The 25985-nt window shown below is 40.1% G+C and overlaps 1 protein-coding gene across 2 annotated transcripts in view; it reads right to left on the reverse strand.

Moving 5' to 3' along the window:
- DESI2 (desumoylating isopeptidase 2) overlaps nucleotides 1-23796 on the reverse strand; it is a 41195-nt gene extending 17399 nt beyond the window's left edge. The window contains exon 1 of one of the 2 annotated variants that reach the window (XM_033099620.1): nucleotides 23247-23796. In XM_033099620.1, the coding sequence (XP_032955511.1) occupies nucleotides 23247-23288 (42 nt within the window). In that variant the 5' untranslated portion in view covers nucleotides 23289-23796. The remainder of the gene's footprint in view (nucleotides 1-23246) is intronic. The other variant, XM_033099619.1, reaches the window with a different exon arrangement.
- Nucleotides 23797-25985: the final 2189 nt, after the last annotated feature.

The following is a 25985-nucleotide window of genomic DNA, read 5'->3' on the forward strand; positions in this document are numbered from 1 at the left end:
TATCTGAAAGCGCCATTAAAAAAATAATAACACCCATGACAATTGAGAAGAAATTAGGGGCCAACAAACATGGACTCACAATCTCATTAGTAAACAGAACAATAAGCTACCATTCTTTTTTTATCCATTAGATTGGCAAAATACAAAAAATATTGCCACTACTTGGTATTGGTAAGGCTGTGAGGACACTGCAGAAGAGTGAATCAATGGCAGTTAATTAATAGATTCTACCTCTTGGAATCTATTCTACAGAACTACTTGAGCATATGTAAAAGCATATTCCAGGATATTAACTGCTGCTGTCTATAATACTGACAAACTGGAAACAATCTAAGTATCAGTAGAGGAATGGTTAAATAAATTATGGTAACTTTGTATTATGAACTATTATACAGCTACTAAAAAGAATGTGGTAACTCAATATATAGACATAAAAGAGTATCTAAGATATACAAAATAAAAACACCAAGTCGTAATATATTACCTATAGCATGATTACACTTTCATAAAATAAATATGACCTGTGTATATGTTTACATGCTAAACAAAACCACCATCAACTACAACATAAAAAAGTTTGAGGCATACAGAATAAACTGTTAACAGTTTGGGGGAGGAGAATAAAGGGATACTTTCACTTTTAACTCCGTATAGTTTCAGATTGTTTCTCTCAATTTTATGAAGAATGTGTATTACTATTTTTATCATTAGAAAAATGTTATCTTAAAATAAAATATTATACTCTCTTAGCTTAACAGCTTGGAATTTATTTGAATCTTTATATTATCATACAAGAACAGGCTGCCTATTCACAAACATCGTAAGCAGCACTGTAACTATCGGCAAAACACCGGTAACGACCTAAGTGTGCACCTACAGAGTACTGGCTGAATAAACTCTGAAATGTTCACACAATATCTGCAATATGGCAGAGCTATAAAAAGAAGAGGGATGCTCTCAAGGAAATAGATAGGGAGTAATTTCCAGGACATATTTACTAGGGGAACAAAAGCAGAACAAAGGAGACATGGCAGAATGACAGAGAAGCTGGTCTGAGGTGGCTTCCATTGCTCGACTTCAGGAAAATATGACTATCAAAAAGAATAATGGACTATAACTTATCGAATAAAAGAATCTGAGTCCACAGTAATACAAAAAAAAAAAAAAAAGCAGGAAAGGAGAAAGGAAAAAGAAAGTTGGGAAAGCTCTTCTTTACAGAAGCCAGCTAATAAATGCAGATGTAAAGGCAGAATTTGGTGAGTACCGTTTTGCAGCCCCCAGTGAAACCGGCAAGGATCATGGATGCTAAAACCACTGGGCTGTTGAGGAACAATGGTCATACTCTCAAATACCAACCTTACACTTTCCTAAATTGTAAGGAAAAAAGATACCTCTGCAACGGAAAAATATGAGTATCCTATAAGCCAAGCAATTAAACTGAGTATTGGTCTCCTGATATGATGAAATAGAAAGCTACAACATTTCCCGTTAACTTTTCTTGTCAAATATGTTAAATAGAATGTAACCGTAAGGACAAGTCACGTAAGTCTGGATTGTGGGATATTCCATAGGAAAAGTAGCCTGGTCTTTAAAAAAAACAATGACATGAAAGTAAAAAAAAAAAGGGGGGGGGGCGGCTATTCTTTAAAGATTAGAAAGACAAGACAAATGTAATGAAGGAAACTTGACTAGATCTTAGATTAAAAAAAACCAGACCTTGGGACATCTGGGGGAGCTATTATCAGGCACGATACATTCGGTGATAGGGTGACAAGTGAAAATTTCTTGGGTGTGGTAATAGTGTGGTTAGATAGAGAATGTAATCTTAGGAAACACAAGGTGAGGGATTTAGAGATAAAAAGCTGTAATGTTTCTGACTGACTTTCTGTGCGAGTGTGAGTGTGTGGTATGGGTGGTTTTTACTGGTGAACCTAGGTGAAGAGTATACAGATGGTACTCTTTTTTATTTTTTAAAGAGGTTAATTTATTGAAAGCAAAGGATCAGAGCTCCTGTGCAGGACAGGGTCCCGAATGGGGATGTCCCCAGATTGTACTCTTTTACCACCTTTTTTTTTTTTTTTTTAAGGTTTAAACATTTTCATAGTCAAGAGTTTTGGGGAACTAAAGAGAACGATCGAGTCCTTGCCTCCTTACAACGGAAGTGATGCCTTTTCAAGTTTCTTCTTATCTTCTTCCTTTCTCCCCTTTTTCAACAGAAAGTAGAAAATATCACAAGGTGATCACACTGGTCTGCATAAAAATTCTGGTCTTTTGGTAGTTTCTTTGGCAGCCAACTCTTAGGACTTAAATTGCTTTTTCCATTTGAGAAATTCCATTGTTTATACTGTTTGCAGCCAATAATTTGGTCTATATATTGCCGACTTCCTTAACAATGGCAGCAACAGGCTTTTGCTCTGGATGTTAAGGGCTACTTTAAGGTGACCTTTCCCTCTTTTTAAAAGTGAGCTTCTCTTTCAAATATAGAATATTTACCAAAAAGAGATACCTAATGGTTTGTCTATAACATCTACAATAAAACACTGCAATGTTTTACACTCTTAGTAAACCGAACATTTTTTTTTCATTTAATGTCTAATATCACCTAATTTAAACAATTTATCTTTTACTTGAGCAGTAAATAATAGTCTTCCCAAAGTGCTTTTATAATAAATTTCTATAATGGGAATCTAAATGTTTTATTAAGAGATAGAAAGGTTTTCATGGGATAAAAAAGATCATATTCAACCAGTGACTTTTGGCCAAAGGGTAAAACAGGGTTAGGATGGGAATTGTACTTGTCAGAGTGGGGATCAGGAACTCAGAAATCTTTGATTCTTTGTGCTTTCACAAATAAAAACGATCTCTTCCATGCTTAGAGATTTCATGCCTAGAACTCCTCCTGTATGCTGCCTGGGTATGTACTTACTATACTACTTTAGTTTGAAATTCCCTGAATTCAAGACTTTATATTCTAAAAAAAAAAAAAGGGTATGTTTTGACACATTTTATAAATTAGGAACTCTGTAAAATGAGAGAACCTTAAAAAATGTATCATCCGAAAATGTGGTCAGCCCTTTGGGGTTCTGTATGAGATCTGACCTATATAAGGTTTCTAAAGAACTGCTGAGATACTACAGTGAAAAATGAATACGTGATAGCTTTGCAAGTGGTAGTGAGTGTTATCTCCACTCTCGGAGCGTTGGACAATCAGGTCAAATGTTTTTGCTCAAGGTTATAGGAAGCCCACAAGTTGTGAGGAAAAGGATTTCTTAACCCAGAGACACTTCTTTGGACAGCATTAAATAGCAGAGGGCTACCCGCTCCTCACATTTTTTTCCCCAAAGGCTTCTCAATATTCTGTGGCAGGAATCACTATTGATGTTGATTACTCACTGTTAGCAGTAACAACAAGAGATTCCACAGTTTTTTTGCTTTTAATGTTTCTTTGTATTTTATATCTCTAGAAAGGCCCTCAAATTTAAAGGTTAATTTCTTTGGGAGATTAAAGCAACTATTTACTAGTTAGAAATCTATGAATAGATATCTCTACTTACCTTACAGAAATAAAAGAGATTGGAAGTAATACTATGAACACCAAATTAGGTAACTGAAATGAAATGGACAAATGCCTGGAAAGACACGAACTACCAAAACTGACTCAAGAATAAAAAAATCTGAATAGATCTATAATGAATGAGAATGAAAGAAAAGAGAATGAATTAGTAATTTAAAATCTACCCAAAGAAAATAGGCCATGACCAGATGATTACAGTGATTTCTACCAAATATTTAAGCAAGAATCAATACCAATTCTTCACAAACTGCTCCAGAAAACAGAAGAAAAGGGAAATTATTTCCTAACTCATTCTATGGGGACAGAAATAACTTAATACCAAAAACAGACAAAGAATCACAAGAAAACTAGAGATCAATATCTCTTGTAAATAAAGACTCAAAAATCCTCGACAAAACACTAGCAAACTGAATCTAACAACATATAAAAAGGTTTACACACCATGCACAAATGGGATTTATTCCAGGAATGAAAGGTTGGTTTAGTACCTGAAAAAAATCAACTACGATAATATACTGTATTAATAGACTAAAGGACACAATCCACACGGTCATCTTATTAGACGATGTAGTTACCCTACGACAGGGAGGATTGCAGGGAAATGAGAAAGAACCACTGCTAATGGGTTTCTTTTTGGGGTGACGAAAAATTTCTAATACTGACTGTGATGATGGCTGTACAATTCTATGAATATACTAAAATCCATTGAATTATACACAAAGGGTGAGCTGTATGGTATGTAAACTGTCTCTCTTAACTGTTTAAAAATGCTAGGAGCAGAAGTAAAGGATCTACTAATCTATACCAAATGGCAGAAGAGAGTATCATTTTATACTTGGCAAATCTAAACAAAACCTATTCTGTAAATACCGTAAGTCCCCCAAGGCTAAATTTTCCTTCAGATACAGACTTTGTCCCTCCACCCCTAAAAAGGAATTTGGCATTATAGCAAAGTTTTCTTTCTGTTAGCAAAATGAAAACCAAGAAACTCATGAAGAAAAAAGTGTCCACTTCTCTGTTCTTATTCTAAAAAGAAAAATGGCCCACTATAAAATTTACCATGAGTGAAAATACATTGAGTGAGGGACCCTCGAGCAAAAAGAAAAAGTGGAAAAAACTACTAGCTACCCTAAAACATTTTCTAGTATTAGGTTGGTGCAAAAGTAATTGCGGTTTTTGCAATTTTTTTTAACCTTTTAAACCGCAGTTACTTTTGCACCACCCTAATAATACAAAAGGTGGTCCAATTAGTTCTTGATCTCTAATCCCAATCAAAAACGTTTAAATAGGTTACTTCTCAAATTACAGACTGTATTCTTAATTCCAGACAGCGGCCTGTGGAAAACAGGGTACAAACAACACATCAAGAAGAGAAAAAACAAAACAAACCCCCAACTCTTTATATATGTATTCTGGTCAGCCACCAATTCATAGATGAACAGCAAACACATTACTGACGCGAGTTTTAGAATTTACATTATGAAGTGAATTAGATGTTTTTCTTTCGTGTGATTTTTTTTTTTCTGAATGGATTCGGAAGGAAAGAGGGTAAACCTTCCATGGAGAGTTGGTCAGAGAGATGCCCTCTAAATGTTTCTGCTCCTGTTAGGGCTTCCTAGCGCTATAATTAGCAGGCACGCCTGGAAGGCTCAATCTTTTAAAACTGGGCAGGCTGCCTGTGGAAGACAGGCGTTTAATTCAAGGTCAGCGTGCCTTATCCAGGCCTTCTGCCTCCCAGTCCTGCCAAGGCTATGCAGACAATATGGGTGATGCACACTGAGTGGGGATTTAATGAGATATTTGTAAACAAACAAAACGTAAAAAGTGTATGAGGACGGAGCCTTTTCTGAATGATTTCAGTTGTGAAGCTCCTTCCACAATGACAGGCTGTTGCTGTTCATGCTGAAGTCATTGCTGTGCACTCATAGTTTAAGATTTCTGAAATTACTAGTGTTTCTCCATGCTTATCTAGCGTCGTTTCCATCTGTTGTTATTACTTAAAAAAATTATTTACTACCATCCAAACACTGCACATGGCATCTCTGGAGATAAAAATCTCCCTACATGGTCAACACTGCCTCTCAAACTTGCTCTGTGGAAATTCATGCTTTTGTGGAACACTGTAAAACACTGATATTTTCTCACAGAAAATATACATAAATATGCAACATGAAATCACAGCCAAGAACGTGTATCCACAAAAACAAACAAAACAAGCTGCTAAATTAGATATGACTGGATGTTAGCAAGATTTCTGTTAATTTTTGTTGGGTATGTCTTCATTGATTTTGTTGTCTAAATAATAGCAGATGCCAAAGTTTAAAATTACATACTTGGGAAAAATGGATAATTCGGGACAAGTTTAACCAAAGGCTTAGCTTTTTATTTGAACTGAGAAAAGAGCACTTTTACTCCTAGAGCTTGGTTCAAGTGTAAGGGGACAACCAGTACTCGGGAGACTCGTTTGAGAACTGCTCCGAGATAACTGCAGAAGTTGGGATGAAGAGTGACATGTAAGGACACTGGGGACAGCCTTCTAAGTGTTTAGCACACAAAGCCATGCTGTGTGAGGCGGGAGTGACACAGAATACTAGGGGACGTCCACAAAAGGAGCCTGTATATTCCCGTTTACCCAGCGCTGACACTAGATAACCCCTCAGGGATTCTAGGGGTTTTCATTTCAGTTAGTTTACAGTATGCTTCTCCTCAAACCCTCCCAACATACCAAAGGAAAACACTAAACCAGCCAGATGCTACCACAAAATAGTCTCTCTCAAACCATGACACAGCTGAAGTTACCACAGCTCCCCGTCGACCACCATCCTAAACCATCCCTACGTCTGTCTGGTCAGCTAATCTAAGGCTATCTTTCCCTTGCGGTCACACAGGAAAGCCCACGCCATTCCTCCATTCCAGTTTAGGTCACAAGGACAATGCTTCCAGTATGTTTGAATTTACTTGAGATTATTGCTCGGATAAAAAGACGTTGACCCAAATTTTACAGTAACACAAGGTGAAGGATTTGAACTATAGTGGAAAAGGCTGAGTGTCTGGAACCTGGGGCTCTCTGCCTTATGTTTTTCATAAATATATGGTAACTTTGAAAGGTACCCGAGCTGTCTCAAAGGTTTGATTCCAATTCAGATCTGGAACCAGAATGCCTGGCTTCAAATTGTGGCTTCACTGTTTACAAGGTGGGTGACCTGGGGAAAGATACTCACCCTCTCTGAATTTATAAAATGGAGCTGATAAATAATGCTACTAGCTACCACACCTGTTGTGAGGACTGAATGAATTAATGCTGTATAAAATACTTAGAAGAGTGCTCGACATTCACTGGTGGGAGTAGTAAACACCTATGTTTACTGACAATAGGATCCTTCCCTAATATTTTTGTTCTAGGAGATCAGGTCTGGCTGTTACTCCGCAGAATTTTCAAGAATCTTTCGGGGCGGGTATTAAATAATCAGGAACAGTGACTCATTAAACTGACCAGCAAACAGTGGCAGAGTTCATTTGACGCTACTTTAAGAGACTCCTACAAGTAGTTATTCATGTTCTGGAGAAGCACAAATTTGGGTAAGAGCTGCCTGTAAGAAAGGCATTGGATGGAAATGGATCCTTATATGTCCATGAGGGACACGAACACAAGGCTGGGGAACCTTCCCTTGTCCCTTTGGTGCTGGCACCTTCTAGCCCTGCACTTCCTACGACCATGCAGATGGTAGGATACAGAAGTGGGCCAAGGAAGGCCCAGTAATACACACGTTCCCTCCTCTGACACCAACCAGTGTCACTGGTGTAGAAGGCTTTACAAAGCATGCTAGGTTAGTAATTTAATAAAAGATAAGAAACAAGTCACAGAAAAATTATCATCTTAAAATATGTGGGAAGGCAATAAATACAAAAACAAGCACAATTACTTTGGAGCTGACTTTTGCCCCAATGCAAACAACTGGCCTAAATATTTCCATTTATTATTTTAAAGCACTGTCTACAGAAGTGAATTGACTGTGCTATATTATAATCATATATTAAAATGTTACATTATTCTTCTGACAGAGACTTTCATTAAACTTCATTTTAGTCAGTGATTCGCCTTAGCGATTTACTAAAATTTTGGTTCCTGTTTGCAAGCAACAAAACGATAAGTGCTATCTCCCTAGTCTGGAACTGAAAACACTTAATATAGCCACTTAGGGTCTGAGTCTGACTTCCTTAAAAGGTAGTATTAAATGATCTGAGTCAGTTATAATTATGACTGTTTCCTCTAAAAAACTAGAACCAGTGTTCATGAGGATTAAAACAAGTGTTTTATACTTAGTGCCCATAAAAAGGTACTGAGGGAATAGAGGAGGTGTTTCAATTATTGACTTAAAAATCCACACTAAACCGTGACTAGTGGAGACTGGGGGATAATTACTGTAGTGCCATCTCCTGAACAGCCGTGCTGGTGTCCACACCATTAAACTACCTTATGAGGTCTTACTGGTACCACTGGGTTGAGTCTCAGATAATCTTACAGCAAACGCTATTTAATATTAAACCGTATTAAAATGCTGTCTATGGTGCCTTAGCATCGGGCTAGTCATAAAATCGAGTCAATAAAAACTCATGTAATGAACTGAGAGATATTCTAGTATCTTTTTTAGGTGAAATCATGAACACCCAGGGCTGTCAGTTAACTTGCTTTATACTGTAAGGATAGATTCTATTCCATTATTATTATTATTTCTAAGAAAATGTCCAATCTTTTTACTACTAGAAAATATTGAAAATAAGTACGTCACACACTTTCTAGGTCTTAGAAAAAATTCTTTACGTAACAAAAACGTTTTCATTACAATGTTATTTATAAATTCTCAGTAACATTCGGTATTAAACCTCAATCTTTGAAAGTAATCTGTCCTGATGACAAAAGACTTGCCAGTAACTTTTTAGTTAATAGTGTCTCAAGTTTTGTAGTTTATTTTTACTTCTTTTTGAGACAATGTAGCCAAACATAAACATATGAAGAAAGCTAGGGTAGCCATACTGCCTCGTTCACTGGGAAAGTCAGGATTTACATTTGCTTCGGGATAACTACTCAGCCTGCACGCGTTCCCTCTCAAGTCCCACCCAGTGGTGATGACCAATTCTAAGGTTAGCCTCCGCTGCCCTTCTGAAGGAATGTACTCCAGTCTTCAAGGCTCGTAAGCACTGTGCTGAACTCGCGAGTGTGAGTTCACAGAACTATGTGCTTAACACAGTAACCTCAATAAAACCGAGGACAAGGTGGTGCTATGAATGTTGCATAAAGCTCAAGTTTCCGCCTCTTTACCGATTAGGCAAACATATTTTCAAAAACAAATTATTGTGCTGCCAAAAGACGTAATTTTTAGGATCCACAACAAGCTCCACACAGGACACTGTGAACTGATAAGTTATTCAAAGGAGAATAGATTTTTAACAGTCCAATCAATAGTGAACCAAATGCCCCTTGAATATTTTTAAGACTAAACCTATTTTATATAATCCACAGTTTGACTCTACCAGTGATGAGAAATGGATTAGGCAGGGTACCACCGTCAATTCTGATACCACACCTATAGCAGAAAACCAAGTTCTTGGCAAGTTTCTCCCATCAGTCACTTTAGCTGTGTCTATGGCTGGTGTCAAGTATTTTGGTAAAATCTTGTCTCTCCTTTTAGGCCTACTTATACTTGACTACCCCCCTCAATTAGGCTCTAAAGTACATGAGGTCTGAGACCGAACCTTACTCAATTCCGTACCGTTCATGATGCTTAGTGTATTGTATTATCCCCAGACCACTCAACTACTTGATGAGTTGAAATGGAGCAAGGAGTTTGTAACGCTTTCCCTTTCTCCTGTTGCCAAGCACTAGCAGTATAGACACGAAGGAAGTTCCTGTTCATGGAACTTGCATTCTTGAAAGGTGTCTTTCCATTGCTGGTTGCAGCCCATTTAATCCCTGAAATCATTTCAGTGGGTTGCACCAGCATTATTTTAAATGAATGAAAAATAATGGAATTGAACTTATCAGAGGACATCACACACAGCAGGGTGTTTCCTGAACACTGGGTTTTCAGTTACATGTGTGTATAACGGGCATGATGTAAAATTTATTTCTTGGTCGGTCCCGGATAAAATTGAAAAACACTATTCTAGAAGGGTGCCCTGTATCTCAGTTTAAATATTACTTAAAGTCTTAAAGTCTCATTTTAAATGTTTACTTACCAGCAAAGCTATCAATAAAGTTAGACAACTGTGTTTCAATAGAACACATGCGTCCTGTGCATCAGGGACGCTGCTAGACACGGGATACAAGGATGATTAACTCAGTCCTTGTGTCACATTAAAAATGTAAACAATCACAATTTGACAAGTGTTAACACAGAAATAAGTGCATAGGTAGTAAGTTAATAACTCATTTTTTTGGATGCCACTCTAAAACGTATTTTCACTTGTTTTGTCTTTCATAAGGATAACAGTCCACGTTAAATATGTACATCACATCAGGAGTGTTCAGGCAAATAACCTGTGTGATGTCATATAACGAGTGGCTAAGCTGTAAATGGAACCCAGGTTTCCTGGCCTTCACTTACTGCTTTTCCTGTCACACAACTCTACTTCCTTATAGAGACCCTCACGTGGCCTTGACTTTCTTTACACAATCTTGGAAGTATTCTGAACAACTTCAGAATAAGATGGAGGTCGTTACTATTAATTCGTCATTCTTCCTAAGTGTGAAATTATGGTGACCCTTCACGTACCATCACAAGTAAACAGAAACAGCCATCACCTACTATTTGCCTCAATTCCATATACTAACCTTCATATCTGAAGGAGAGAGACAATCTAGGGGATATGTTCCTTCTGGAAACTAGAATTTCAATTGTACTTTCAACCAAACCACTCTTTTCCTACTATTCAGTAACCAGAATGTACACAACAGGTTATACTCAGAACTGTGGGAGACAACTGTCAAGTTAAATTCCTTACCTGGTGGTTCCTTTAACTTATTCTTGGACAATGAGTTGGAAATTATAATTACATAATAGTATACAAATCAATCTCAGGCTAAGTTGTTTGTTTTCACAATTTCCGCAAACACTTAAAGATAAATTAATTCCATTACGTTTATCTGGCCGAAAGGCTAAAGACCAGCTCTCAACTCGAACACACAAGGGACAAAAAAAGGCTACATGATTAACCCGAATGCTACACATGTACTACGATGGAGATTTCAGAGCTCGTGTCAAACATACAACAGCCTGCTTTTAACGAATGCTTCAGTTTGGGTAGCAATCCTTCAGATAAACTAAGGAGATTCCAAAGATCCAGTTACTACCAGCAAATGTTATAAGTGCTGGAAGTATTCAAATGCAAGCTTGTTTACCTTCTATTAACCTGCAAATAACAAAATTAGCAATAACAATAGCTAACACTTTCTAGCTTCTAGTGCTTATCACGTGCTACCATGTCTCCCCGAAAACAAGACCTAGCCAGACCATCAGCTCTAATGCCTCTTTTGGAGCAAAAATTAATGTAAGACCCGGCATTTTATTATGTTATATTATATATATTATAATAGTAAAATAAGGCCGGGTCTTATATTAATTTTTGCTCCAAAAGATGCATTAGAGCTGATGGTCCGGCTAGGTCTTATTTTCGGGGAAACACGGTAGGTATCAGTCTATGCATTTTATGGAAATTGACTCATGATCCTTACAATAACCCTATGGACTAGGTACATTTTAGAACGGAAGAATACTATTACTACTATTAGGGAACATCCACATTACTGGTCCCATTTTAGAAACAGAGACAGGTTACGTAACTTTCCCAAGGTGACACAGCTGAAAAGCAGGAGGTAGGATACAAACCCATGAATTCTGCTTCCAGGCAATCCCACAAAGACAACTGCATTACATTACAGTTGACCCTTGAATAACACGGGTTTGAACTGCACGAGTCCACTTATAGACGGAATTTTTTCAGTAAGTACGTTTGAAAAAATTTGCAAACCACGTAGCCTAAAAGTATCGAAAAAATTAAGAAAAAGTTAGGTATGTCAAGAATGCATAAATTATATGTACATATTTTTTCTTCCTTATGATTTTAATAACATTTTCTTTTCTCTAGCTTACTTTAAGAATTCAGTATATAAGACACATAAAACATACAAAATATGTGTTAACTGTTATTGGTAAGGGTTTTGGTCAACAGGAGGCTATCAGTTGTTAAGTTCTGGGGGAGTCAAAAGTTCTATGTGGACTTTCGATTGTGTAGGGGGGTCGGTGCCCCTAACCCCCATGTTGTTCATGGGTCAAGTGTACTTAGAACCGATTCCAGACAGCAGGCTTGACCAAGGAGGAAGCTGGTACCGCTTCTTGCTGCCCCTGCCTCGGCCGGGACTCTTCTGCACATCAACACTCCTGTTCTGAACCAGTGCAGCCGGTGTGGGGCTCTCCCTCGGCACCTCCCAGGGAGACCCGATAGGAGAGCAGCGAGCTGCAGTCCCCTACAGGTGAGCAGCCAGGCAGAGAGAGGGCTGAACCCCTACGCCATTGCTGGGGTCCAATCACGTGCTTCTATATCCTGCAAGCAGCAGCAATGGGCAAGGTGGCACAGTGGAGACCAAGGAACTGCTTCAGGGTGACAAGTCCTATGCGAAACTGCAGGTGAGCCCAACAAACCTCTAAGAAGTAATTACTGGGTATCCCGCTTGCCTCCGTATTTGTTAGTCTTTTAAAAGTAATACATTTCTGAAGAAGCTGATTAAAGATACAAACCCCTAGTATGGAGCATGGTACGTTATGGCTCATGGTAAATGTGATAATACAGTTTGTTCAGTTCAGATGGACGAGGACTGGATAACAATACAGCATGTTCACATACTGACCGGAATGTCAGCAGAGAGGGGAAAACGGAAGAGGCAGAAGAGAGTGGTGACAATTCTGAGGGAAGTCCTTGCAAGGGGGAGAGAGGACGGGAGCCAGCACACAGTGGGAGGTTTGACCTCAGAGAAGGGCACGGTGATTCAGCCCATCCATGAACTAGGAGGGAGGGCAGACTCTCGCAGGATAGTGGTGGTGGAAGGATGGGAAAATCCTCTCCAATTGCCTCCCCGCCAAGTGAAATAAGCAGTGAAAACTTCAGCGGAGAGTCGGAAATACTGTAGTTGTCGTGGAGAGTAGGCAAGTCGGTTGACCAGAGAATAAGGACTCACTGCCAGACAGCATTTCGGGTCCTCGTGGGCTTTGTAGTCACGATTTTAAAGTGAGATTAGTCAGTATGGTTGTATGTTTTTCTCTAGCTGCATTCAGGTGCAGAGATGGAGAGTTCACGGAGAGGTCAATTTGACCAGGGTGGTCAGACAAGTATGACAGAGGCCATTTTATAATGGTAGGCTACGGAATCCCACCTAGATGAGGGGAGTATGGGGGTGATTAAGGATTCGGCTCACGTGACTGTGGGGAATGGCAAGTGCAGAATGCGCAGGCAGACTGGCAGGCTGGAGACCCAGGGAAGAGCTGATGCTGCAGCTCGTCTGGAGGCCGAATTCCCTCTTCCTTAGGGAACCCCCGTCTTTTCTCTCCGGGCCTTCAACTGATTGGATGAGGCCCACCCACATTGTGGAGGGTCATCTGCTTTATTCCAAGCCTCCTGGTTTAAATGTGAATCACAGCCAAACTACCTTCACAGCAACATCCAGACTGGTGTTTGACTAAAACCTGGGTTCTAGCTCGGCTTGGTCAAGTTGATACACAAAATTAACCATCACAGCAATATTCACACATGTAGGGGATATTCTTGTCACTACCCATTCATGAATTCTAGAGAAAACAGAGTGGAAGTTAATTTAGGGAGGGGTGTAAGGTTAGGACAAATAAATAGAGAAACACAGCACTTTCCAGGGATGGGCGGAGGGGGAGAGACAATGACGAGGGGCACAGATTTCAGTGTCGGAGCTCTACCACTAAGGGCACGGTTCTGAGGTTCTTCAACTAAGCCTGTTTCATCGTCTTAAAAAGGGACATTATACGAGGGAAAGGCTTAGCAATGGCTGACATACGGAAATTACTCAAAAATGGTAGCTCTTATCATTATGGAAAGACTCAGTATTGTCAGTCTATCAATTCTCCCCAAAAATTATTCATAAACTTAATGTCACTTAAAATTTCAGTGAGTTTTCTGACAAATTGATTCTAATTTTTATTTGAAAAATGAATGTGAGAGAAATAAAGAAAATTCTGAAAGAGAGTAAGAAAAACCTCCATCACCAGATATCAAAACACACTAGAATACTGCAATTGAACATCTGATAAAAGTGCAGGAAGAAGCAACTAAATAAATGAATAGCATAGAACGTCAAGAAATGGGCTTATATATCCATGATAATTTAGTGTACGATAAAGGTGGCATGTATTTCCAATTAACAAGGGGAGCTATGGATCATCCAATAACAGGCTTTCCACTTGGGAACAAACATGTAGATTATTTCTGTAATTTTAGACCAGGGAAAATCATGACGTGAAGCTGAAAGGTCATAAAACAACAACAGTTTTGACCACAGGTAACTTAAAATTTCTGTGAGGCAAAGGACACTGTAAACATACTTAAGCTTAATAGGGGATTTCAATTTATTTACTGTCATTTCATAATTTATATGCTTGGTTGTACTTGTCTTCATTTTACATTTTTCTTTTTGTTTTCTCTCTTATACCATATGGACTATGTTTTCTTTGCTCTTTCCCCTCTAGATCTGACTTTATCCCAACAATACGTACATGAAAAAAAAATGTACACCTACACTCCAATACCATTAAGAATCGTATCTGCGGACCTACCTCCTCTTAGGTAGGGCTGCTGGATGCTTTTGCCTCCTTCCTCACCCAAGGGTTTGATCAATATAATTTGAGACTTATTTTTTTAACATCATGTTCATTCTCGTTGAAGAGTTAATTCTGGATATTGGCACTGTTTTGAACCATAGCTATGTAATAGCATTTCCCTGTATTAAACAACTCTAGATGCCCATGGCTTTTTCTTTTATACTGTCACCACCTCATTCTTAAGTTCTTGAGTCATCTTTTAACTCCCCTAAGGTACCTGATATTGTCTGTGTCCTTTTGCACACGAGTGACAACTAGAGAAGCTGTAACATTCAGACAGAAATGTTTTCCCTTTCAATACTCTGTAGATAAATCTCGATTTTATTTATTATTTAGGCTTTGGTGTCATGAAAGAAGTCTGAAGTCAGCTTGATTTTGTTCCCTTTTTGCTTGTGTGTATTTGCAGGAAATTCTCCTTTATCCTTAAAATCTGAAAGTTAAACCAGGCTTTGGTTGAGTGTTCCAAACTTTTAAAAAAGTCGGCCTAGCACTTGATCCCTTTGGATACTGACACTGACCTTTCTCATCCGAGTTCTCAGAGACTTTCTAAATCTTGCTATTCTCTCTTTAGTTTCCAATCTGTTGTTCAGTAACTCCTGCCGCATTTCACATTCAGCAACGGTGCTTTTCGCCTTTGTGGAATGCATCCTAATCTCGGCTTCTCCTTCCTTGGTGCTGCCTGCTCTATTTTCAATGATCCTCATGAACCTACTTGAGAAATCAGAAATTACCCTAAAAACCTCTCGTTTCTTGCTGTACATTTACTTAAGAAGAGGCATGTGGCCCAAATGATCCTTTGGACTTGCTTATCCTCTGCGTAGAACGTTCTTTCCCTAGATAGGCACACAGCGTACCCCCTTCACCCTTCAGGAATGCCTGCTTGGTGAGGTCTTTCTCAGCCACTCTACCTGAAACTGGAGGAGAAACTGCACTGCACCTTCCTGAGCTACACTATCCCTCCCCTTTCCCGGCTTTATTTTCCTCTTTGACCCCACTGCCACTCAATATGCCATGTATTTTACTTATTTATTAAGTTTATTCTGTTACTAGATGGCTCAGATATATATGAGGTAGGCATTAACTCATTTAACTATTTGCATGTATTTTATGGATACAAATTTCAAAAAGCAAAACAAAAAAAGTTCCACTTTTATCACTGGGGGAAAAATATTATAGAAAAGATGCCAATTCTTTCCAAGTTAACTTAATTGTTTAGTGCAATTACAATTACAATTACAATGAAAAACTAACATACTGGTTATGTATCCCATAGAAATGAAAGCAGGGATTTGAACACATATTTGTACACTTACGTTCATAGCAGTATTATTCACAACAGCCAAAAGGTGGAAGCAACCCAAGTGTCCATTGATAGATGAATGAACAAAATGTGGTCTATACATACAATGGAATAAATACTATTCAGCCAAATACTATTCAGAAAGGAAGGAAACTCTGACACATGCTACAACATGAATGAACCTTGAGGATACAAGTATGCAAAGCGAACTAAGTCAATTATAGAAAGACAAGTGCTGTATGGTTCCACTTACATGAGGTATCTGGTCAAATTCATAGAGACAGAAAGCGGAATGGTAGTAGCCAGGGGTTGAGGGAAAGGGGAAATTGGGAGTGCTTTAATGTGTACAGAGTTTTAGTTTTGTAAGATGAAAAAGCTCTGGAGACTGGTGGCACCACAACATAAATATACAATACAGAACTATACAGCTAAAAATGGTTAAGACAGTAAACTCTAGGTGTTTTTTTAACACAATTAAAAAAATGACAAAAAAAAGGTATGGAATTTTTTTCAGAGAGCCTTACAAAGTAGTCCTAAAAAAGAAAGTGAGTAATAGCCGAGAAAACTTGGGAATAATCATCAAGGAAACTGACCAAGCCATATACTAAGATATACTGTGAAATTATAATAATTAAATAGTGTAGTAATGAGTAGACTCAGTAATTCTGTATGGACAAGAATTTAGGAAAGACTTTTATTTCAAATAATGTGGGGTCTATTAGTTTTTAAGTTAATGTTTTGGGGGTAGGGGACCACCACAAACACCAAACTACATTCCAGATAAACTGAAACTTAAAATTATTTTCATGTATCTCATTTCCCTTTATTATTTTTCTGCCTTTCTTATATTTTAAGATTTTTTTTGGCAACCTTCCCATTAAATTCTAGTAACCAACTAGGTGACACTTAAACAATAATGTTGTTTTGGAATTTAAATAATCTTGTAGAAAATCTGACAGTCAACAAACGGAAAGTACAAGTACATCCTGTCTTAAGAAAAATCCATTTAACAAAAGAAATCACCCAAAATAGTAGGCTCTCCTTGGTATTTAAAAGTATTTCACTTACAAGTTTCATTGAATTCTATTTCGTTAACTTCATCTATCATCATAAATGTGACCTTGGAACTGATTTCACTGCAGGTTGAAGGGCCTGTAGACACTAATGTGCTTGGACCCTTAACATGTGAGTATTTGCCAATCATAAAACATTTCCATACTTTATTTTTTGAATACTTCAAATTTTCCATTTTAAGATTTATTCCATGCCAAGTCGAGGGACTGCTGAAAGGGAATACTGAACATATTTGGGTTTACAAAATACCTTTCATAGATGCTGTGGTAGGCAGAATGACTTCCTAAGAAGTCTACACCCTAAGTCTCCAGACCCTGTGACTATGTTACATTATGTGCAAAGGGACTTTGCAGATGTAATTAAAGTTATGGACCTTAAGATGGGGAGATTATCCTGGATACTCTCGTGGGTCCCATCTAATTACACGAGCCATTAAAAGCAGAAAACTTTGTCTGCATAGAGGTAGGACAGACGCAGCAGAAGGGGAGGGCCTATCTGTTTGAGGAGGGAAAAGGACTCACTGTGCTTTGGCTGGCTTGAATATGAGGAACATAGGTAAGAAATCCGAGAAACTGGGAGAGGCTCCTGGCTGACAGCCAGCAAGGAAAGGGACCTCTGCCTTATTTATACCTGCCAGCAACTGAATTCTGTAACAACTGAATAACCTTGGTAGCAGATTTGCCCCTGAGCCTAGGCTGGCTGACCTGTGAGACCTGGAGTAGAGGGACAGCCTTGTCCACCGGCATTTCTGACCTTCAGAGTGTGAGATAATAAATCTGCTAAGTTTTTGGCAATTTGTTATTGCAGCAATAGAAAGAAGATACACAGAGAGACTGAATTCTTTTCGATAAAAAATAAACCAAAAAATAAAATAAAATAAAAGATACTGCCGTGGATAATGTAGGACAGATTATGATTGTCTTTTTTGTTTGTTTGTTTTTAGCTAGACTCATGGGTCAGTTTCTTGTCAAGTGGTGGAAGTGGGACTGACCCAGAAAGTGTACGTGGTACGAGAAAATTAAAACTAGTTCCTATTAACTAGTTAATCTATGTTAAAATTCAGGAACTGATAAGGTTTTTGGAAAGATTACGTTCCAAGGAGTGACTAAGATCCAAGTTCAAAAAATAAACATTAAAAAATTTCCTCACTTTAGTCCCATGGTGCTTAAAATAAAAAAACCCACGACAAAGAAGAATATTTGATATATTTCCTATCCCATTCCCATGACTTATCCCCTTCATTTGGTCTCCCTATTTCAACAATCTAAGCTAAAATCCAGCTTTGTACTAAGTAAAAAAAAAAAAACTGAAATAGATATTTGGTACCAAAGGAAGGGGGATCAGATGACTTTTTCATGCCATTTAAGCACCATTCCTGACAAAACTGTCTAATTGAAATCCTATTCATTGGTAAATATTTACTTACATCTTCTAGTGACAGGCCCTGTGCTAGACACTGATGATATGTATAGTACGATGCAATGAAGGCACTTAGTCTGGTGGGTCGCACAGAACTGTGTAATACAGGCAGTGAGGAAGACAGGTAGAAAGTACAACTAGGGCACAGACATTCACCCAAGACTGATGAATAAAGCCTAAGCTACAGCTGGAAGGGGCAGGGGGTTGCAGCTGATCGTTTCTGAAACAGGACATTTCAGACAAAAGGACGAGCCTGTGCGAAGACACTGAGGTGTGCACCAGCATATAGCCTACTTGGATAACCAAAATATTTCACTGTGTCAGCATGAAGTGCGTATGTTGGGTGGGGAGGGAAGGCGTGGGTAGGGGTTACATCATCAAGGGCATTAGACTTTATCCTGGAGTTGAACGTAAGCAGAAGAATAGCACAATCATTTAAGTTTCAGAAAGATTCCTTTAGTAACAGAAGGGAAGAAGGGAAGATGGATTAAAAAGAAGTAATACCAGAGGCTGGAACTAGTAAGAAGGATACTACATTATACAAACAGAGGTAATGAGGACCTGAACTTGAAAAGCAACAGTGGAAATGAGAATCAGGTAATCAATTTAAAGAATACTAAGAAAATAAAGTATGGGACAGACACAGGTTCTCGGCTAACTGCTATTTCCAGCTCCCCGCTTTCCTTACCCACAACTCATGGAAAAGCCAGAATCTCTTCCTCAGCTTCCTCACGGGCACATGCGAGCCCTTTCTGGACTATCTCTTGGGAAAGGAGGGTGGCTCTGGCAAAGCCTTTTCTTTCTATTAAATGGAGAGAGGTGCATGTAGAGAAAGGCCCAACTCACCTGTGTTCCTTCATGTCCTGCTGAATGAGGATACAGTGTCTAGTGCTGTGACCGCCATTCTACAACTATGAGGGGGACAACCAAGCACAAAAGCCAACATGCTCAGGAGAGCAGAAGAGAAGGGTGCAAAGTCCTGGTCCCTGGTGAGCTGGCTGCGGTGCTGAACTAACCCGGGGTCTGTTTACCTGTGGACTTAAGTATCCTTCCAGTTTAAGCCACTCACTGTCAAGCTCTCTTACTTTCAGACAGAATCAACCAAAGTAAGAGACAGGGCCTGGTGACTTGAGTATGAAGGGTTTGCAATAAAGAGGAATTTAGTTTTACTTCCAGGGTCTAGCTCGGAAAAGTGAGTCGAAGAAGGTGCTGCTCACAAGATAAAATCACAACACATGAGGTATTGGTGTGGGGGTAAGGGGTTGGCTCGAGCAAAGGGGACAGGTCTGACGTGGGGATAGGAGGGAACGAAGAAAGTTTGTTCCACATTGCTTCTGTAACATTATGGAATCATTTAGATGAAGAGTCTGGAACGCATCCAAAAAGTCCACCGCAGATCTGCTGATGTTCAGAAGTTAGATCCTATCACACGTGCGTGACCGCACACTCTCTTGGAAGAGTGTAATGGAAATAGGAGGGTCAAAAGAATGGAGACCAGACCAAGACTTCCTCATTTGAAGAGTCCTAGAAAGGGTCTCTTTTCTAGTAAGGCTTTGAAGATGGTGCAGATACTATTTAAAAATAGAAAGGAAATTGTTTAAAGAATTAGTCTACAAACATCATCACACCACTGCATAACTTTATTTTACAATTTTTTATATTTTATGTAATTTTTTTATAATCAATAATAATTCATTCGTAGCCAAGATAATCTGGAAAGCATATAACCTGGATCTATGACAAATGAAGACCTTGTGCTAGAGCGACTACACCAGCGATGGTCCCCGCCACGGAAACTAATCTGAATCACCTGCTTTACCGTGTATGCCAGGAAATTAGGAATACGTGAGGAACCTCATTCCCAAGACTTGGAAAATAACTCCAGGACATGTCTTATTGGTGGTAGATCACTCCAAAGTACAAAGAGAAACATAATCTCTGAGAAGGTGACAGCAATAATTTAGCAGCGGCTGTGTGTCAGATTAGATAACATTATAAGGATTATACTATTCCTCCATGAGAAGGAAGTTAATACAGGCGGCCTTGATACAATTATTTTGTACATGTGACACAATTATAGATGAAAAGAAATGGTCGGCAGCTCCCAAGTTAGGGAATAGTAAACATACAGTCAGAGCTACAGCAGGTGACAGTCTCACAGACAACTCGCGCAAGGATATATGGCAAGAAGTCCCTATAAACAGTGATTATAAGCGCAAACCAAAAGTTGATTTTCATGTTTACAAAGTTTGGACTCTAGACAGCTGATGTACTAGGCGTGTACAGACCACAGCAATCCTCATCAAAGGCATCTATGATGACTAGGAAGTACTACCAAAGAGAAAAGGAATATGCCCTCGGTTATCAAGCAAAAATGTCTCAAAACCCACTAGTGACTTGAGAAAAATGAGTATAATAAATACAAATTTGTACTTCAACCCATTGGTCTCAATGCTAACACATAACTCTGATCATGCTGCCACGAAAACTTTTCAGTGGGTCCCCCTGGCTCACAGACACCCCCTCAGCCCTTCATTCCAGCCCCAAACTAATAAAAAAAGTTCTAGTCAAACTTGCAGTTTTGTCTCCTTTCATGCATCCTGCACTCCAGTTATATTGGCCTAGCTGATACTTCTCAAGTCCAGCCTGTAACCTGTGTTTTCCTGCTCCTGCCATTCTGTTCATGTCCATTGTTCTCTGCCTGCAGAGATCCTACCAATCCTTCAAGTTTTGCCCCTGTTATTTTTCAACATGTAGTCCCCTCCTTTACATCTTATTCTGCTCTTATCAAAATCACAGTATTCTGTTTTGAGTTGTTACTGCTATTGTACCTCCCTTATGATATTCTAAATTCCTTAAAGAAACTCGTTTTTGTGACTTCTACAGGAGCGTAATTAAATAATTGTAAATAGCTGTATTAATGACATAAAACAGTCATAGATCAAAGTCTTCAAAAGAACATACAAAGACAAGTTTATTAGAAGTCTAATAATTCAACTATTTATCAGTTTGGTATACATTCATATGTTCCTTCTCCTTCTGTTGATAAGGAAAAAGCAGTATGTAAGAAATAAACATGGGAAGTATTCAGTAGAGAAGATAATGAATCACTGTAGTCTAGAAATTCCAGACCCTGTTTTTAGTTACCTGGGCACGTTTAACTTACCTTTTTTTCTACTCGCTTCCTCTATAACTACCTATTTTTTACCAAAGTGATGTGAGGAACAAGATCTTTGTTAATTAATTAATGTTTTTAACATCTTTCAGAACACTCCTCCCTTAAAAATATACTGGTTTAAATGTCTTTAGCTTTTCCTACATTATCACAATTAGCAATGATTTTTGTGATTCATAGAATACCTAAAGCATAAAGGAGCCCATTATGTGCCAAAGAATGTACTTTCAGTTTTATTAAAAAAACAAACTACTCTCTTCCTCTACGTCCACAGATTTCTTTTAGGCTATGAAACTGTGTCCTTCTGGCCACGGCATAATCCCAATTTATAGAGCGGTTTAATAATCTAGAAGAGGAGGTATACTATGCTCTCAAGAACAGAATATATCCTAAGGGATGGTTTGTAATAGTCTTCATGAATAAACAAGAAACCAAATTCAGATCACTACGGTGGGGAGTGGGGGCAAAGAAACAGTAAAGTGGTAATGAAAAGTCTTGAAAAATAAAGGTAATCTATCTGATCACAAAAAGTTTAAATCTGGAGAATTATTTCTTAACCAGTGACATAGGCCAAAGACCTTAAAGCGTCATGCTTTTCAAGGACCTCCAGTTCTGATTACTTTCCTCTGTAACTTTTTCTACCATGTTTCACTTTTCTCTGTATGTTAACCTTTCACTTCCAAGCTCTTATGAGAACTCAAGTCTTAGGGAGTCTCTACGTCCTCCTGACGTAAATCCCAGATTATAATAAGGGCATTCCTTCCTACCCAAGATGTTGCACTGTAAATTTAGAAACTATAAACAATGCAAGGGAAGAAAAAGTTGAGATCTGTGAATGAGAACCAAGACTCCTGACCTGTCGTATTTCTGCCCTTCTGCATCTTTAAGCCAACAAAAATAAGGACGCGGACTTTCTCATTTGCCAAACTACTTAACAAGAAATTTTAAGAAAAACGAAGACATTACAAAACTAAAACTAATCCCCAAAAGCAAACGCAGGCATGTATCTAACTGCAACGTAATTTTTTACCGGGTATTTCAGTTCTAATTGTAAGGCAAACCAATACTTGGACTCGATTCTGTGTGCTTGCAGTACTCCAAAGTCAGATGACATAATAAACAAGTTCTTCCCTTCCCACTCCTGTGGTCACGTCAGAAACCTGTTGCATCACCTGGAAAGTGGTCTTTACAATCTAGGAAAGGAGCATCATCACCACGATCTCTAAATAATTCAGCTGTTTTCTTGATAAATTTTAGCCTCATTTATTTTAATGAGGCTGCCTTGGAGGTAAGGGTGTGTTGACTCCTGTTCGTCTTTAACGAGATTCTAGCACAGACATCGACAGCTGTGACTTTCTGGACTTACAGGGACTTGAGAGTTTTGAAGACTTGATGAGAGATACATGGTTGGGCAGGAGCAGGGAGAACATGCAATCGAGACGGGGGGAACTGGGGCACGGCCGGAGTCCCGGTGGTGGGAGTGAGAAGTCAGACCTGCGACGGAAGCTTTTCGGAAAGGACACTGCTCATCGGCCAAGGTGTCGGGCCCCGGGCCGGGGTCCGGGCCACGCTAGGGGCACGCGAGAGATTCAAGTCGACGCGACCCTTGGCCAAAGCCATTGGGCAGACTGGGCATCACTAACACCCGCGAGGATTAGAAAATAAGAATACTCCCCTTCCCCCACCCTCGGAGAACTAAGCTGGAGGCGGAGACGCGAGGCAGGAAGCGCAAGGGGCCGGGGTCCGAGCCGGACCCGCGAGAAGATGCCTGGGCCGGGGCTCGGGGCCGCCAGGGGCCGCACTCACCATGTCGTACACGTTGAGCACCACTAACTGGTTAGCCCCCATCCTCCTCCCCGCGGCCGCCGCCTGGTCCTCCAGCCGCTCCGTCTCCGCGGGGCCGAGGCCGCTCCCACCCCCGCGGACGCTTCAGGGAGCCAGAGCTGGGCACTAAGCGCACAGCCCGGCCCGCGGAAGCCGGCGCGGGAGCATCGGGAAGCCGGGCCGCTCCCGGGCGCCGCCGACAGGACCCTCTGCGCCGACGGGGCCGGACGGGTGGCAGGCCCGCTCTGGCTCAGGCACCTCCCCTAGGCGGCAGGCACGTGGGGAAAGGCGGGGTCGGAGCGAGGGGCGGGCGCCGGGCGCCCCGGGGGCGGGGCCAACCCGGCGCCGGGGCTGAGCCTGCCTGCACTCCGGGTCTTTACTGCTGGTACCCCGGGACCTAAAATGGCGCAGCTTCTGCGCCTCACCACCATAGAGGAGCGGGGTCCCAGAAAGAATGTAATTCCCAGAATGCGGTGGGGGATTCCCCCACTCGCTGCCTGAAGCTAAAAGGCGGAGTCTCAACAACTACGGTCCTTCGTCGTGGCGCATTTCCAGCCCTCGACTACAGATCCCAGCATGCTGCGCGGGTCCCGATCCTATCAGAACAGGATTTCCCGTGAGACTACAGTTCCCAGTATGCAGTGCTGGAGGGGACGTCTGCGCCTGATCCTTTGCGGTCCGCCCTTGGCTGGCTTTGAAGTCTTTGACTCCTCAACGTGCTGTTAGTTTCTGTCACATTGACCCCAATGAAGCCAACGAAATGTGACAAAATACTATAGTAATGACCCGGTTTTCCAAATCCCTCCTCACCTTTTTCTTAAGGGGCGGGAGTGGGGAAACAGAGGAAGGCGGATTACTGGTGGCGGAAGGGGTTAACATGTGTCCAGTTAATCCTCAACATGGAATTTTACATTTTATGAAACTGTCTTGTTGGGATGGGAAGAGTGTACAGTACTTGTAGATTAGCACAACCCTAGGACATGGTTGGTGTTTTTACATGCATTCAACAAATATTTGTGTGTCTGCCATGTGCTAGGCAGTGTTATAGGCCCTGGGGAATAGGGAAATGAGCAGGAGGGAGGAGAAACAAAATATCAGTGATAGTTGCTTTGCAGAGAATTAAAATAGGATGAACTGATTGAAAGTAATTTTAGAGTGGCTGCAGTGTGAAGGTCTCTTGACAAGGTGAGTTTTAAGCTGAGATCTGAATGACAAAAAGCCAGCTCTGCAAATATCAGGACAAGTATCCCACTAAAAGGGCACCTCAAAGCTAATTGATTCAACCAATCAGGAAGCTATTCCACAAGTGCATGCCAAAATGTGACTTGGGCACTGGGGGTAGTTGGAACACAGAACATTAGAGAGCTTTGGAATATTTTGGAAGTAGAGTACAAGACTTGCTAATGGGTTGGGAGTTGAGTTTGTTAGGGAGAGAACGTTCAAGGATAACTTACAGATTTCTGACTTGGGACATTGTGAGGACGGTGGTACGATTTATAAGGTGTGAAAATTGGGTAGAACAGGTTGGAAGTCAAGTGTTATGGTTTGGTCATGTTGAGATGCTTTGTAGACATCTGTGATGTCAAGTAGGTATTTGAATAAACTGGAGTCTTGGCCATTATACGAGGTGTGACAATTAAGTTTGCGAACTCATCCTAGAAAAAGTGCTACATACCTCATTGCTGAATATCACTACAGTCACCTTGGAAGTACTCCCCTTGGGAAGCTATGCACTGACGCCAGCACCTAGTCCACCCTTCAAAGCAATTTTGGAACTCTTTTTTCTGGAATGGCCATCAGAGCTGTCCGCGTATTACCCTTGATGTCATGAATGTCATCAAAATGTCTTCCTTTCAATATTTCCTTTATCTTTGGGTAAAGAAAGAAGTCATTGGGGGCCAGATCAGGTCAGTAAGGAGGGTGTTCCAATACAGTTATTTGTTTACTGGCTAAAAACTCCCTCCCAGGCAGTGCCATGTGAGCTGGTGCATTGTCATCATGATGCAAGAGTCATGAATTGTTGGCGAAAAGTTCAAGTTGTCTAACTCCTTCATGCAGCTTTTTAGCACTTCCAAATAGTAAACTTGGTTAACTGTCCAGTTGGTACAAATTCATAATGAATAATGGCTTTGATATCGAAAAAGATTAGCAACAGCATTGCAACAAGTTTGCGAACTTAATTGTCAGACCTCGTTGACTCTAAAGTCTTGGGACTGATTGGATGACCTAGGAAAAGGTGTAGCTAAAAAAAGAGAAAGGCCAATGATAAATCTCAGTCCAGGATCCTTCATTTAGAGGTCAAGTGAAGGAGGAAGAGGAGACATGCTGCAGTAGGAGGCTTGGGAGGAGCATTCCCTAACCTTCCTACCAGCCTACCTATGTCTGTTTCTATGTACTCTTCACTTTCAGCACTGGGTCCCATTCTGTCTTGCCTACGCAAGGATTTTAATCCAGCAGGTACATCATCAATTTTCCCTAGCCCCTGGATTATTCCTATCAATGTTCAATAACATCTTCCTGAGCTCATCTCTGCCTTCAGTTGTCCTCCATTTCTTTGCTCCCTGTCACAGAGAGCTCCCTTGAGTTGTCCACACTTGCTGTCTCCACTTCTTCATTTCCCATTCTTTTGTTCATGATGAAAAGTTTTATTTTTTATAATTAATTAAACAGTATAAACTCAACGTGGTGGGAAGCAATATCAAGAAAACAAATACCATCTGG

This window comes from Rhinolophus ferrumequinum, chromosome 27, assembly GCF_004115265.2.
Source record: "Rhinolophus ferrumequinum isolate MPI-CBG mRhiFer1 chromosome 27, mRhiFer1_v1.p, whole genome shotgun sequence".
Lineage (NCBI taxonomy): Eukaryota > Metazoa > Chordata > Mammalia > Chiroptera > Rhinolophidae > Rhinolophus > Rhinolophus ferrumequinum.